At 49.9% G+C, this 16,254-nt stretch overlaps 1 protein-coding gene across 2 annotated transcripts; it reads right to left on the bottom strand.

Moving 5' to 3' along the window:
- Positions 1-8,415: 8,415 nt before the first annotated feature.
- Positions 8,416-15,521, bottom strand: LOC143432592 (uncharacterized). Of its 2 annotated transcripts, none has more exons than XM_076909319.1 (4): positions 15,029-15,521; positions 11,969-12,109; positions 10,871-11,466; positions 8,416-10,630 (listed from the first exon to the last, which is right to left on the bottom strand). In XM_076909319.1, the coding sequence occupies exons 2-4, from the start codon at positions 12,084-12,086 to the stop codon at positions 8,807-8,809; spliced, it is 2,538 nt and encodes an 845-aa protein (XP_076765434.1). In that variant the 5' UTR covers positions 12,087-12,109; positions 15,029-15,521; the 3' UTR covers positions 8,416-8,806. The 2 variants fall into 2 exon arrangements, with proteins under 2 accessions (XP_076765434.1, XP_076765433.1); XM_076909318.1 differs by lacking the exon at positions 15,029-15,521 and adding an exon at positions 14,296-14,721.
- Positions 15,522-16,254: the final 733 nt, after the last annotated feature.

Genomic DNA, 16,254 nt, shown 5'->3' with positions numbered 1-16,254 from the left:
TTGTCTGCCTGCTTGCTTGCTTGCCTGCCTGCTTGCCTGCCTGCCTGCCTGCCTGCCTGCCTGCCTGCCTCACTTGCCTGTATACGAGTCGTTTTTCTCTCCACTCCTCTATGCGCGCTTCTGGCCCACCCCTCCTCTGCCTCCACCGAGTAGTACGTATATACAGACACTGCTGTACTACATCGAGCACACCAACCAGCCGACTACTCCTCTTTCACCCCATCGAGGATCGCACCGCGTTACCAGCCGGGTTACAAGCTCCCCTCTATTCGTGTCTCTACCGATACCTCACCCTTCTTTCGTTACCCCTACCTTCTTGCTTTCCCTGTTTCTTTTCTCTATTTCGTTCCGTGCATCTCCGATTATTCTCTTTCGTCTCTCTCCCTGAACGCAGGGAACGACCCCCTAGCCAGAACCACGGTATCCTTCGCCTCCTTCCCCCTTGATCATTCTCCTGCTTCGCAACCTCCAATTACAGCGCGCCGCGCAACGGAAATCGGTACTCGAGACTACGCGGCCAGATGGATTTCCGCGTGTGTTTGAATAAACGCGCGATAAACCCGTTCGCGTCGGGAAACCAGTGTTGGCTGGCGTCCCCTGTCGACGCGACCAACGTATGGACCACCGGCACGCAGATAAAACCAGCTAGATTGCTAGAAAATTGTCCAACTTTTATCGCGGATGTTAATTTCACGTGCGCACCGAATCGCGATACGTTCGGCTTTTTCCTCCTTCGATTAGGCTTGTAGTTTCCTTCTTTCAGACTTTACCGAGTTTTGTTGCACAACGTCCATTTTCGATTCGGTAGAGGAACTTTCCGTGTCTTCCTCGGTACTTTTCTACCACAGATTTCCGTATTCTATATCAGTAAGAAAAAATAAAAACCGCTTTCCCAGATGCTGGCCACACTGAATTGCATGGTTTTCGAAAAGGGTGCTCGATGGGCGTGGCAAGAGTGCCGAAATTTGTCGTTCATCCCAATAGCTGCCTTCCACTTGGAAACCTTATCTTCCGATGCGCTCATCGATAGAAATGCAAAGGTTCCGACCTCGAGTTAGTCATCGTAAAACTGAAATCATCATTTAATTTCGTAACAAAGGTCCAACACAGGTAATCAAGGGTAGCGTGCACCAGCAGTCGTGCTCATAATTTTTGCACGAAGTTGTCAGGTCAAAACGATAATAGCTTTACGATGCATCCAGACGAAGGGAGACGAATGAGTTTATGGTACGACGGCAGGCGGGTACTTGCTTTTATTGACAAGCGTATTGTTTTGCATTATTTCGAAATGGAAAAAACTCATTTATCAAGTTTTCTTTAAGAGTAGCGATACCCTTTATGCGATACCTATTCTATTTATCGCTCCAGTAGTAAAAGAGAACCTGAATATCCGTCGCGATACGATAAAGTTTCCTGTACTCCAAGTCCCGCCATTTTGGTCCCCACCAAAATAAGCAGCAGCATTACGAAACGAGCATTTAATCTAGACTCCAACAACGTTACGCAATACTTAATCGTACATTCGTTTTACTTCTTATCAGCCGCAAAAGCGGTAGGTTAATGTAGGTACTTAATGTTCGAACGCTTTGACGAGACCTTTCCTACTTTACAATCAAAACCGCCACCTTTGCCCGACCGGTTGTCGGGCATGAAACGCGGCAGTTTTACTAGGAGAAAACGTTTCGACCGAAAAGATTCGAAAGTAGACATCGGGTAACGGTATTCGATTCGACTGGATCGGTTTGTTCTGCGAATGTTTGAACTAACAGTTTGCGACTTCTTCGCCTCGAAAGATCATTTTTTCGGCGGTGAATCCGGTTGGATACATCGGCACGGAACGAGAGCAACGGAAAGGAGACGAATTATCGCGGATGCGTGCAAATTCGCCGTATTCGAATGATTTGCGTATCTAAGTGTCGGAATGCGAGTCTTCGTGTGCAAGTACAGCGTACAGATCTCCGTAACGTGCACCCGCTCGCTATTTGCGCGTACGGCGCGCTTGCGCTGTCGAATAATCTTTCAATCCGCCAACGCTTTCGTCTCACTGGAGACGCGTAGTCTTCGCAGTTTTCAAGGTTATTATTAGAAATCTAGTGAGATTGGCGTTGGTCAGAGGCGTGAAACGCCGTTCTAAAACGGCGTGATCCTTTCGAGGAAAAAAAATGACCGACGATGACGACGGGGACAAGTCGCAGATCTGAACGTTCCTTTACCATATTAGTGATAGTTTGCCGACAAAAAAGATGGATAAGGTCTTCAAAAAGGATGAGATAAAGTAACGGTTAACTTTACGTAAAATGTTTGGGACGTATTGAGGGAATTGAGGCGTCCAAAACGATGGGAACCAAAATGGCGGTAATGCCTTGCAGAGCGACGATAGTTGACGAGTCCCTCTCGTAGAGTCACCGACGAAAGAATCAATCGGTTTCGAAAGATCGAAAGAGTCGCTGATCGAATGCATTAAAACGACACCAGCTGCGTCTCTGTTGCGTACCGAATGCGCGCCGACAATATGCATAATTAATATCTCCCGTATACAATGAACGCGTTCGCATTGATGCATGCCGCGGGCATATCGCGCCGATGAAACCCTAGCTTCGAATGAAAAAAACTCAACCAAATGGTGCACACCGGTGTTGTTTTTAAATTCGTACCGAATCCAGACTCGGGGAAGTTCGCATGATGAATCGAGCGATGAACATTGGATGACGAGGAAGTATTAATTACAGGCGTTTTTAATTACACCAGTCAGCTATGAGGCAACCTAACAGCCATACTCCCACCACGGCAATCGACCTTCCAATCCTGACACTCCCTGGGTGTACTTTAAGAACAGTTCCCCCTTCTACCTCTTCCCGAACAGTTGGAGGATGTCGAGAAAAATATTCGCATGGTGCGTACGGGTTCCCTTCCCCTTCAACCCCCCGAGCCCAGCGGGTCTCCCCTCTGGCATACATCGTTCGAAAACAGCGGCTTCGTGGGCTTCCTCTCGAAGCTTTCTCTGGAAGGATCCCTTGGAGGGCTATCCCCACCAAGGAGGGTTTGGACGGATGGTCGGTCGTTTAGCTGTGGAACGCGGCTCGAATCACGAGCGAATGAGACGCCGCTAGATGGGCTCCGCAGCTATCTCTTCCCTTGGTCCTTTCTCCGCTTCCTCGGCTCGTTCTTTGTCGACCGTTCCGCGAATCGTTCCCTTCTTCGTGTATAGAACCTGTAGGTGATACGTGGGCGGCCCGATCCGAACATTTAGTCGGAGGATATAGGTATTGGTATACGTGCAGGATCTCCAGTGAGCCTGCGCCGTGTTATCGGTCGATATACGCTTTTGGGAAACCTTCCACGTGTTTCGTGGAGCTGCGTGATGCCGATTCTCTTCTGCTCGCCTCCTGCTACTCCACCTATTTGCGTGCACCGATCGAAGCCGAGTCATTTAAATTATCCTACTCCCTCGTTTCATCTATATGGCACGGGATGTTTTTCGAGGGACGAATTCGTTTTGTTCTTCCGTGCATCTTACGCTTGCAGCGTCGTTATTGCAAATACAGGTGTACACTTGTAGAACTTTGCGGCGTAGATGGTATACCGTAATTACGCTCGTCGATGAGAGGCGATCGGCGAGCATCGGCGTCTTATAAAAGACCATCTTCCCGTCGAAGGGTCTTCGAAAAAAGATCAAAGGGATTGATTGATTAACGCGAGCATTAATGCATGTCATCTTTACGTTCGGATTCGCGGTAGGTGCCAGCCTGAACGGCTGCCTACGATCGCCTACGTGCAATCCTGTCGCAGACGGCCACGCCGTTTCGATAAACGGCCTACAAAGCCGTCGGAGGGGACGGGCCGATGCTTACATTCCCTGGAGCCCCTCCTGACATCGGCTGTACGTGGGTACATTATTCATTCTCTACTACATTCGGCAGCAGGAGGGTGCGGACGAATGTGTGCGTATCCCTCGTAGTCGATGACGCGACATGCACTTGCGTCCCTTTTGTATGTGTACACGTTCGTATAGATACCCGTGTCTCTCGTCTCTTTTTCTCTATCCCCCCTCCCCTCTTCTCTCCTTCTCTACCCTCCTACCAGTATACCCATCCTTCTTTCCCTTCGCTCGCATACCATTCGCCGTCTCTCTCGTCTTTTTTTCAGCCTTATCTATCCTTTTTTTCTTCTCTCCCTCTCTTACCCGCCTCCGACCGTCCACCCCTCGACAGCTATTTCCGCCTCTATCTCTTTCCGCCCTTCCTTCTCCGCTCTCTTCCTCCCGTTCCACGCAAGAGTGTGTACGCGCGTGGCGTAAACAGAAGCCAGTAAAGGGATTGCTCGGTGGGATGGAGGTCGACAAGGGCAGGCCGCGATGGAACGGGCGGTTGTGGAGGGGTCGAAGGGGTGGCGGCATTAGTGCGTACCGACCGGGGCAACAGGGTGCGAGAAGAAAAGAGGGAGACCGAAATCAGAAGAGTGTCAGGGAGAAAGAGATCATTCGAGGGACAGAGAGAGGGAAGTAGCTACCAAGGGAGTTCGTTGCACACGATGCGTTTAAATAGAACAGCGGATCCACGACGAGGTCGCAGGCACGATGCTCCCGCCGGTACGAGCCTTTCGCATCGTGTAGAAACGGCTCGCTCTAGGCATGCTCACCCCTCTTCACTTCCGACGCTCTCGTCGCACTTCCCTGGGGGAGGTTGTAGCCAATCAGCGGTCGAGTTTCCGTGGCCCGCGGCCGCAGGCTGACTCCACGTCTCTCGTACCTAATGTAGGTTGCCGAAGGTAGGCATCCTTCGTACCCTCCTCGCCTTTTTACCTCAGTACCCTGCCGCCTGCTCGCGTCTCGAAGGTAACGAAGGTCATCCGTGGGTTTCTCTACCTGACTCGATACCTCTTGGTTTCTCCCTCTCGTACCCCTTACGCGGGCTCAACTGGTTGATAACGCTAGTCTCGCTCGGGGGAGTCAATGCACCTAGAGGGACGCTGAACCCTTCGTAAATTTTATTTCCGCCATTCACGCGGGGATCTCCCTGTTCCGTTATTAGCTTTCGCGGCTACTCATTAGCGTCAAGTCGTTTTAGTACGCCCTTCATTACGGGGATTCTCTGATTCTCTGTGCTCCCTATCGCTTGTACCCCCCCATGATGCCTTCCGGGGTATCGGGATGATATTGGTTGTTTATAAATGTTGAAGTACCGATGTGTTTATCTCGTTGAATTGTTGTAGTTTTAGTATTGCGTCAGCATCGAAATTTGCATGAAGGATTGCTCCGTTTCCGGTCGGACGCAAAAATGGCGTGGAAGACGTCCGATTAACGCCTACGTATTCCTCGAGTGCTTGGTTTACTTGTCCATTTTCGCGTGATTTTTGAAATTATGCAAATTGATGTAAATAGGAAAAAGTTTCTCAACCTTTTTAGCTTTATTTTTAATATTTTTCCGTCTAAATTAAGCGACTCTCGCTGCGCTTGACAAGGTACTTACTTAAGACGAAAGGGATCGAATAACGTATGTTTATGGTTATACACATCATGGTTTATTTACGAGCAATGATCGTACACTTGATGTAACATGATTCTCAAAAACAATGCTAACAAAACATCGGAATAAACGCGCTGGCTAATTAGCGATAACAAACACTGCCGATTACTTGCTACTTTGTCGACAAGGTGTAACGTCGTGTTTTTCAAACAACGAGAACCTTGCGATAATGACGTGGATAATTAGATACTCGAACGATCAATGATACTACATATATAGTAATATAATACGCATTTATAGCCTGGGTCATGTTGTGACTTAATCTACGGTAACTAGACATTTCTTTGTTTGTCAATCTCGATTGAACGAATTGCGTACGGCGCTTACAATCAGTACCCTCCACCTCCGTGTCGTTCTTACAATTCTGTATCAATCGAGTCGTACGCAGTGCATTAATTAACAAAAAACCTGGCAACCTTAGGACCGTTTTGCGAGCGGCAACGGAAGGATATCGTAAAACGAAACAACATATGGAAATGGAGAAGGTTTCCCTTTGTATTAACTGTATTCTTAATGGTTAAATATTGACATTTTTAGTTCGATTACAACTCACAGCTTGTTTATCATGGAAATACTGTATTGTTACATATTTAATATTCATGGCAATAATATCGATAGTAACTGCATAATTAGTTGTTTAACGCGACGATGATACAGTTACACTTATTGTTACAAGTCTAATATTTCAAAAACAAACATTCACGTAACTACATACATGATAGGATCAGCGATGAACGAAAATAACACTTTGTTTTTTTTTGTTTTGTTACAATTTTAATAACTTCTTTAAAATCTAAAACATTCGCATAAATTTCTTATATCAAACAGACGCGACTTTACTCGGCCGTCTTCGTGACAATTTTCGTTTTCCCCCCATTTTTGACACTCTCCGCTTACGATACGTCAACTTTCCGGGCACAATGGTATTCAAGAAATGTCTTCGAGATGTGCAAAGTTGAAAAGAACTCTTGATCCCTCGTTACGGCGCAAGTATCGAGGCACCTGCGCGTTAAAGTCTTTTCGAACTGTAACTTTACGGTACGATCTAGATCGGCGATTCTGTTCGCGTGGTTAACAAGGAAGTACACGAGCGTCGTATCAAATAATGGGTTAATATTTCAGGTCGAATTTACGTTACAGTTACGTGGCAGCTACTCTCGTTCTTGGAACAAATCGGATATTAAAATTTTCGCAGTCTTCGTGGTTCTACATTATCGTCCCGTGAACCATCGGATCGAACGAACATTGTCTCGCTACTTGTTCGACGTGGGTATTCTATAACTGGCGGGTCAATGGATAAATAATAATCGATCGTGACGGTAGATTCCATTCTTAAAAGGCCGTAGAAAAATAATATGTAAAAATCTGGGTCCCTTTTGGTACATCGTAAATCCTAACGAGTAGTAAACCCTATACAGTGTAACTCTCGCCTCCTCAAACTGGCAGTTTTTGATTTTAAGCTTACTCGAAATCGCGTGGCACCCTACCCGCCCCCTTCTCATTTTTCCTGAACGTGACGAATAGGATGGCCATATTAACTAATTGACGCAAATTTCACGAGTAATTCAAACGTCACGAATAGTGTGTTTCTCATTGTCTCTCTTTTCATTGCCTCTCGAACTTAGTCTCGCGACCAATCGTTAATGAAAACTTTACTTTTTTTACATACCCACCTCCAATCCCCCATCCGATAATCGTCGTGCTCTCTTTACGCAACGTACGCGCTCGAGCGACGTGCACGTCGTTAACACTGAATTGTTCTGATCGTTCGAGTAGGATCTGGATTCCTGGTAAACGTTCTGGGTTTCCTTTTAATCAAGTTCATCTTTATTGCTGTCCTCACCCTAACGGGAGCAGTTCCATTCGACCGTACAAATTCCAATACAGCATTAAAAATCGTCATATATATCACGCATAATGAGCTTCCAACATACTTGATTAGTCTCTCTTTTCGAAATGTTTCCAAAGCACTTGATCGTGTCGATCGTAGAACGATAATATATTATTCATAAATCAATAACAGCGATATGAATTTACACTTTTATAAAATAAAAGCATCCTCACGTAAAAGATACGCGCGATCTTTACAATAATACGCGCGTTTAAACTCCCAATAAACGGTACACCTCGATTACGGGGATCGAGCGTACATAAAAAGCTTTTTCAAAGCTCCTCGCAGTCTCGAGTTATTAATTATTTTTTTCCTTTCGAGATTACCTTTAGCCGCAACGACTAGCATCTACCCTTTACCACGAAATTGGCCTTATACCGCAATAAATCGCTTGTAATATATTATTATTATTATTATTATTATTATTATTATTATTATTATTATTAATATTATTATTATAGACGAGATAATTAAATTGCACTAATACATTGCACACGTTCTCTGGCGTTCTTTGGCATCTCTATGAAGTATATAGTTCTCTAATGTTGTAAGAAAGGAGAGACACCGCACGGGGACAAGAAAGCTTATTCGTCATCCATCCACCGTACTTCTAACCATTCAATCGGTGTCCTCCTTGCAACCCCCCTAACTACACGTTATATTATTTCTAATATATCTCTGTCAGGTGTTGTGCCATTGCCAGTGGAGTCATCCGCGAAATTGCTGGCTCTTCCTCTAAATTCATCTATCAACTTTAGACAGAAATATAATCTGCGTTTAATCATTGATCGTAGACACACATACTTACATGCATTACAAACATACGTAGATTACTATATCTAAGTAACAACAGACTGGTACCATCATTCTTTCTCTTTCGTGAACAAGAGACACACGGTAACTTGTTACTACATCCGTAATTTTCTCGTCTGTATGTGTGTGTGTGTGTGTGTGTGTGTGTATCCTTTTCCCAAATAATAATTCTTTCTTTTTCCATGAAACGCGCGTTCGTTAACTCTAAAAAGTGTATCAGTTGCATTTAATCTTACCGTATCAAATGTTGCCATCGTTCTATCACTTTCACTTCCCAAGTCGGCGTTCTAGTTTATGCTACCGGGTGTACCGTGTGTCTTCACACCCACGCGGAACTCGTCACGTTTTACGAAACATTATAGGAAGCGGGGGGAAAATATATGGTAACGTACAGCCTTTGGGTTGGTCACGTAGGAATCTCGTTTCCGTAGGAGCATTTTTACACGTAGTAACAGTGGGAAGTAATGAAAGAATAGAATGAAAAAAAAAAAGAAGAAAAAAAGAAGAAAGAAAGAATAGTAGAGGATACTGCAGAATCTGTCGTGTTACTTGGTTCCGATCGATAAGGATCCCCCGTTTACGGTGGTTGCTGCGAGGCGGTGTTGAAGTAACTGACTCTTTGATTCCTGTACTGCGAGGCGACCATAGCCTGAGGATTGGGGATGTGTCTGATGCCTAGGTTCGGTTTGATTTTCATTCCGAAACCGGAGATTCTCTGATGGGGCTGCGGTATTCGCAGTGCCACCTTGCTGGCGAGGTTCGCTGTACTCAGTAACGACGGATCGACCGAATCCTTGTCGGCGATGCACCCGCTTAACAGGGAAACAGCCGCGTCAGAAAGTGTAACTAGATTCGAGTCTTGACCTCGTCGTTGTTCCAAGTCTTTCGCCTTACCTCGCAGTAAGTTTCCCGGGGCGATCGGTGGCCGTGGATTCAACGGGGATATGGAACAGGACGAGGAGGAGGATGACGACGAGGGTGAGGAGGAAGAGGAGGAAGAGGACGACGAGGACGACGACGAGGACGACGACGAGGAGAAATTGTTGGCGGACAAATTCGCGGATAAATCGAGCACGTTGTTGTGTATGGGTCCAGGACTCCTGGCTGGCGCCGACCAGTGAGGTCGTGGGTCACCGCTGCTCAGGTCCAATGGGATCTCGTATTTCGAATTGTTCGGCTCCAAAATGGCGCTTGACGTAGCGAAACCGGAAGGCTTCGCGACGCGCAATGGCGCCAACGGCGGCGGGCCTTTCTTCTTCGGCGAGGTGTTCACCTGGACAGGCGCCGGTTGTTCCTCTTTCGTTTTCGACATTATCTTCAACGCGTCGCGCATCTGTTTCTCGGCCAACAGACTTCTCATACGATTCGCTTTACTCTCGCGCAACTGCTTCTCGAGCTTCTCTCGCTCCGTATTGTCGATCTTCTCGCCGCTGTTTTGACCGCGCTGTTTCGCCTTGTCCCGGAAGTTATCGCTGGCCTCGTTCACAGCTACCAGCCCTAATCGCCGGAGGATTTCCTCGTCCTTCTTTGGCCGTTCCGGTTCAGTTTGCTCCGGCTGCTTCGCGGTCTCTGGTTCGGTTTCTTCTTTTTTAGCCGACGATCTGCTAGTCGGGGCCGCGTTTCTCTGATCCGGAACTCTTTCCGCCGTAGCGGACGCTTCTTCTGTCTGGGGAGTAGTTATATTTTGCGCGATTCTGACGACCTCGTCCGGTATACTGTCTATTATCTCCTCTATTGTTTCCTCCGTTTCGCCGATGGTCTCCTTGGTACCGGCGCCTTCCTCTCGAGCCAACGCGCCTGTCGCCCGCTGCTGTCCTATAGTCGTGGCTTTGATCTTCTCCCTTCTGACGGCCCTCATCTGCAGCAATTTCTCTTTCGTCTGGCCGCTACCAGTGCTCGACGTGATCCTTGGCGGGCACGGGGTCAACCGAAACTTCAACTTGAGTAAATCCTCCCGCGGCGTGGTCGTGATCTCGGCTATCACGCGTTTGCTACGCCGTTTCCTGTGCTTGCGGTGCTCGAGCCGTGCCAGCTCTTTCGTCTTCGAACTCTCCGGTGCCTGGCTGGTCTGTATCGGGACGAGATCGGGTGTTCTCATGACGGGAGTCACCTCGCATCGGGGTTTCTTTGCCTTCGGCTCTTTGTCGCGTTCCAAGTTGGTCTCTAAAGACCGAAGCGGCTCGGTGCTACTTTCTAAAATCCTACGAGCCTCGACTTCGCATTCTTGGGCGGGCTTCGGACTCAGCGGTGGCGTCGGCGGCCTTTGAATATTTTCCACACCGGTTGTATCCTCGGCGCGGCGTTCGTCGTCGCAGGGACTCGCTCCGGAGGTAGAGGCGGCGGCGGCGGCGGCGGCGTCCTCCTTGCGCACCACGCGATAGAACAACTTCATCGGCGCTTCCTGAAACGTCAAAATTATCACTTCTCCTATGGTATTTTGCATCGTCACGAGAGTTCTGTGGAAAACGCGACTCATGCGATGGGAAATAATTAAGACTACCGCTAGGTGAAACGAGGATCGACCTATCCCGTACGAGTATCGTGCGAGTTACCCGGTAAAATCGGCAGAAGAGAGAAAAACAAATCGCGGGGCTAGTAAATTATAGAGTAGAAGGGGTAAATGATAGGGAAGGAAACTCACTCCTTTCCAGCCGAATATGCGCGCAAGGTCCAACAGGGTCCAGGAATGATCCAGTACCGTCGTACGGCTCCCATCCTGTCCAGGCTCGTTGCACTCGTACAGAATCTCGATCTTGTTGACGTTCATCGGGTGCGAGTTCGCCTCTTCCCATCCTCTCTTCAGCATCAGCAACCGCACCAGGTGCCGCACCGTCACCCCTGCCGGGCACTTGAGATATCGCGTATTTCTAACCCGGATCGCGTCCTCCTGTTGCGTTTGATCGGCGCTCGTCCGATGTTGCGACCCGGCACGGTTTTCCGGTTCGTGACCACGCGACTCGTCTTCCGGCTCGTCGAGCTCGCACAAACTCAGGCTGACCAAATCGTCCAAGGTTAACTCCAGGGCGCTCAAGGGCAACGCCAAAGGGGGGCATTGTGGATTGACCAGCCGGAAGTGACGCCTTCGTTCAAGCTCCGACCGGAAGAGGCCCGGTACCAGTAGATATACCAGTTGTTGTAGCTTCACGTCCAGCAAGAGTGGCGGAGATGTTGCGACATTGCATACGGGACACGCTCTGGCACCGCTGCTCAGCCGCCTGACTATGCAACCTCTGCAAACTAAGCGTCGTCCACCTTGTACTTTACGCTCGATGCGTGTTCCTTTCCTATTTCTTTTCTACATCTGTTTTTTTTTCTTCTCTCCTCAAGCGTTTCGTTACGATCGTTTTACCGCGAACGTAATACCCGTTAGCGTTTGCAAAATCTCTGCCCGGCTACGAGAGAATGTTAGAACGTGCACACGGGACAGAGACCGGAGCGGTTAGTCACCCTCCTCGAATTTAGCCACCCTGCCAGAGGGGCAGAGACGAGAACGTATGGACTATTTCACGCACGCGAAGTAGATACGGCCGTTCGAGGTACGGCACCGATACGTACGCGTTATTTTGCATCGCTACCGACCGACATCGACAAATTTAGTACGCCCTGTACATTTTTCCATTGCAAATGAATGATAATAACCCGATGACATGCAAGTTGGACCGGCGAACATTGCTCGCCGATCGATCGCCGCGAACAACGAGACTAGAATTCCGATTGGTTGAAATAAGTAGTTACTAACAAGAATGCAGGCATTCCACGAGGGTCGTTGCGTCTATGAGGTAGCCTCTGCAGAGAGGGCAGACGATATGTTCGTTCAAGTCTTTAACCAGCGGCTTCTTCCTCTCCTTCGCCTCCATGTCGCTACTCGGTTCTGAAACAGCTGTGCCATCCGATTGTTAATCCGCGAGACCAAACAGCGCCGATCCGAGACGCCTTTTTAATCTGGCTACGTGACATATTTTCGTCGCCGTTCGCGCGCGTCGAGATCGACGTCGTTCCTGCATTTTTTCTACCTCTCGTATATAAAATTTACACGTGTCGTTGCGGTTCGTCGCACTCGACAGAAAGAGAGAGAGTTAGAGAGAGAGAGAGAGAGAGAGAGAGAGAGAGAGAGAGAGAGAGAGAGGTGGAACGTCGGTGATCGGCAATCTCTGGCTTATCTAAAATTAAATCGCGTAACGCACGCGTTAATACCAACAACTGCGATATCGATGCGCATTCTAATAACGTCCAGAGGATTTCGAAATGCAGACAGTCCGGTCGCGCACACCAGTCCGAAGGGAGGAAACACACGCGCGTAATCGCGTTAGGATACATTCGAAGCGGCGATTTCCATTTACGCGGGACTCGTGCATGCCGCCGATATATTTAGAATAATGAAATATCTCGTGAAATCTAAAGGTAGGGGGGAGGGGGAGGGAGGGGGCAGAAACGAGTTACGCTGGGACTTTAAGGTCTATCTCTTAAAGGGGATGGTTTCTATCCCCTTCCTCTCTCTCTCTCTCTCTCTCTCTCTCTCTCTCTCTCCCTCTCTGTCTTTTCTATCTATCGACGAACATTCGATAATATTTTCAGGCAACGGATACGCGTATACGCAGTGTTTATCGCGACGAACACAGACGAGCATTTATGCAGTTTGTATCGCGCAAGCGAATCTGGTTTGGCGCGGGCTACGCTCGCTCGCAGCTCGTACGCGAGCGCGGCAAAACGTTCTAATAGCAGGTTGCTCTTCGCGAGCGGTCGTTAAGTGGTCGCAAATGAAAACGGCCGCTTCCTGCGAACCTTTGGACCAGCGTTATCGGTGCCGGGAGGTTAAGGAAAATTTGCTGATCGGCCGATCACCGATAACCGCGTTACACACGTTCATCCGGGCGTTCATCGTGCGCTCGCGCGCGCGCGCGCGCGCGACGAACAACAGAGTCCTCACGTGAAAGGTACTTGACAGTGAAACCAGCCAGTCACGCGACCACATCGGCCTGGAAAAACTAGGTTTTTAGAGCTCGCGCGAGCAGATCTCCCGCGCGATAACAACAGAGGTCAAGTGTCACTGCGCATGGCTAACGAACTCGAGGAAAGTAGGAAACGTCCGACCACCTGCGTTGCCAACGACACACATAGTCGACTAATCGTCTTCGAGCGATTTCGGTCTGTGAATGATCCGCCAAGGTCGAGAAAGAGAAAAAACCAGAAAGCATGAGAGAACGAACGAACGAGAGAGAGAGAGAGAGAGAGAGAGAGAGAGAGAGAGAGATAGAAAGGGAGGGAGAGAGAAGGTGGGGTCGCGGAATTGGCAGGAGTAATGAAGAATCGACGAAAAAGGGGAATGACAGAGAGTACAGGAGAGAGAGAATGAGGAAAGAGAAAGGACGAGTAGAAGGGCCTCCGCGTTGGAACTTGAGAAAGGTCTGGCGCCAAGTCCTGGTAGACCGAATTCGTTCGCCGCGTAGGTCGCGGTTTCTCGAGCTCGACATAATTCTCGAGGGAGTCACGATCTAAATTTTTCATTGGACGAACGCGGACCGTGTTCGCGATGCCGGTCACGTCTTGTTCGCATGCGACGAACGCGAGGCCGTGACAGATACGTTACCGGAGAGAATAAATTCGATCGCGAGGAGGCGAGACGCGCGGAAAAACAAACGGGAAAATACAAAAGAGAAACGAAAAAAAGAGATGTACGTGTATACGTACATATATATATATATATATAGATAGATAGATAGATAGAGGGAGAGAGTGAGGGAGAGAGCGAGAGAGAGAGAGAGCGGCAATAAAGATTCGCGAGGGTAAGCAGTCGTCGATAGGAGCGTTGCCACGGTAACATCGGTGGTTCGAGCGTTTTTGCTCGAACGTCGACGTATACCGGTCCGAGAGAGCACGGTAACTATTCGAGGCAACAGGATCTCGCGGGTAGCATCGGCATCGCGGCGGGCAAGCGGTCCTATCTTCGGCAGAGGATCGCGAGTACACCGAGCGTAAGTAGGTACCGAGCGGGCTTGTTGGTCGATTCACGCGACTACCACACACGTTTCAGGGCGGTATAAGAGAGGTTTACGTGTAGGTGCTTACCAGCGTAGCGAGAGAGATGGTCGCCGTGGCCAGCGAGCTGCCGTCCCGGCTGCCAGCGGAACGTAGCAGCGGACGTGGCAACGACGGTGTTCTTGGTTGCCGTATCGCTTCTCGCGGTGCAGCGGCCGAAGAGAGGTGGCAACGCCGCTCCGTCCGTCGGCGTGCGGCGCCCCGAAGCTCTCTCTCGTGATAGCGCGCTCGTTGTCGTCGCTCACGCCGTCGCACTCCTCACCACTGTCGTCACGAACCCGTGACCGCGAGCAATCCTGATAACTCGCACGCCGCGAGCTACGTACCATCACGTCCCTACTGCCTGCGAGCACAGCGCCGCGCACATGTCCGACGATTTCGACCCGATTCTCTCTCTCTCTCTCTCTCTCTCTTCTTCCCTTCCCTTTCCTACCTTCCTTCCTTCCTTCCTCTCTACTTCCTTCCTTCCTTCCTTCCTTCCTTCCTTTCTTCCTTCCTTCCTTCCTTCCTTCCTTCCTTCCTTCCTTCCTTCCTTCCTTCCTTCCTTCCTTCCTTCCTTCCTTCCGTCCTTCCTTCCCTCCTTCCTTCCTCCCTTCCTCTCTCCCTACCTTCCTTTCTCTTTCGCCCTCTTCCGTTTATCTGTTTACCCTTTCTTCTTTACTACGCTTTACTTGTTCGTTCGATCGTTTTTCCTACGCGTTTGTCCCTCCCGGTCCGATCGAGAGAAGAGAAGCAAAATTGTTTGTCGTTATTATCCTCGTACATTACGTTCTTCCTGGTCGTCGTCGTCGTCCTCGTCGTCGTCCTCGTCCTCGTCCTCGTCGTCGTCGTCGTCGTCGTCGTCGTCGTCGACGTTGTGGTTGTTGGCGCCGTCAACGACGTGGTTGTCGATCGACCGGTGAGCCGACAGGCGCCCGCGCTCTCGCGCGTGTTGCTCTTTCCTTCTCTTCCTTTCAATCTCTCCCTCCTCTGCCCCCCACCCACACGCGTTGGCTTTTTCTCCGTCTCTGTTGCTCAATGTTCCCCTCCGCGTCGGCCCCCCTCCTCTACACGAGGGCTCACGGGGTCTCGGCTCGCGGCTCGACGTAACGTAACCGCTCTCTCTTGGCCACTACTCGATTTGGTGCACTCGATCGACTCTCGAACGAGTGCGACGATGCACGATGATATCAGAGTGCCGCCGGTGGCGGCGACGGCGACGGCGACGGCGGCGGCGGTGGCAGCGGCGGCGGCGGAGGCCAACGAGAGAGCAAGTGTGTGCAGCGGTGGCGCCGAACTGCGGCGGTAGCCGTTGCCACTTTTCGATACGGTGCGATTAGAACGACGCTGCACGGAAACGATGAGAAGACACGGGCTCTGCTCGTATCGACCCCGCCTAAACCCCGCCTCGCTGCGACGGAGCCACACGAGCGACGCCGAGCGTCGGCGAGCGTCGACGAGCCAGCCCGTTTCCTTTCCGGACTTGGTCCTTTTCCGCGATTCCGACCCTTTCCTTTCCCCGCGCGGCTCCCCCGCCTACGGCGTCCCTTTTAGTCTCTCACCTGTTCCACCCCCTCGATCGTCTCACCCAACGATCGAGCCATCGATCGGACTCGATGTCGATCGATCCGACGCTCCTCTTAACGAGAGACTCGTAGACGGACGCGAGTCGATTCGAATCTTCCGATCGACGGAATGATCGATCGCGAATGACGGACCGCGGATCGACCTGTTTGCATTCAGCGTCACGGAACAGCAACGGTTCTTTTCCCGCTACTTTCCTTTCTCCCTCGCCTATCGCATCCGACCTTTGCGAAAACAACATTTTCTTCACCTGCCGGAGCCTAGCGCGAGCGCGTCTACAAAGATGGCTCTTCGTCTGCTGGCGAACCCGAAGATTAGGATGCTTAGGTCGAGCGGAACGAACGCGTTTTCCGATTGAAATGCGACGTAGAACGGGCGGTAGGCATCGTGCGCGGCGGTTAATCAGCGCGAGGAACTCGTTGGACC

The sequence above is a fragment of the Xylocopa sonorina genome, chromosome 1 (genome assembly GCF_050948175.1).
Source record: "Xylocopa sonorina isolate GNS202 chromosome 1, iyXylSono1_principal, whole genome shotgun sequence".
Taxonomy (NCBI): domain Eukaryota; kingdom Metazoa; phylum Arthropoda; class Insecta; order Hymenoptera; family Apidae; genus Xylocopa; species Xylocopa sonorina.
The sequence above is the reverse complement of the archived record's forward strand: the minus strand, read 5'-3'. Positions and strand labels throughout refer to the sequence as shown.

What these genes read in the sequence shown, in the direction of transcription:
- LOC143432592 (XM_076909319.1), bottom strand. Translation starts at nt 12,086, where the DNA reads ATGGAGGCGAAGGAGAGGAAGAAGCCGCTGGTTAAAGACTTGAACGAA. An exon ending in CGTGGAATGCCTGCATTCTT is followed by an intron (nt 11,467 to 11,968) that starts GTTAGTAACTAC and finishes GACGACGCTTAG; the next exon opens with TTTGCAGAGGTTGCATAGTC. An exon ending in GCATATTCGGCTGGAAAGGA is followed by an intron (nt 10,631 to 10,870) that starts GTGAGTTTCCTT and finishes TTGACGTTTCAG; the next exon opens with GAAGCGCCGATGAAGTTGTT.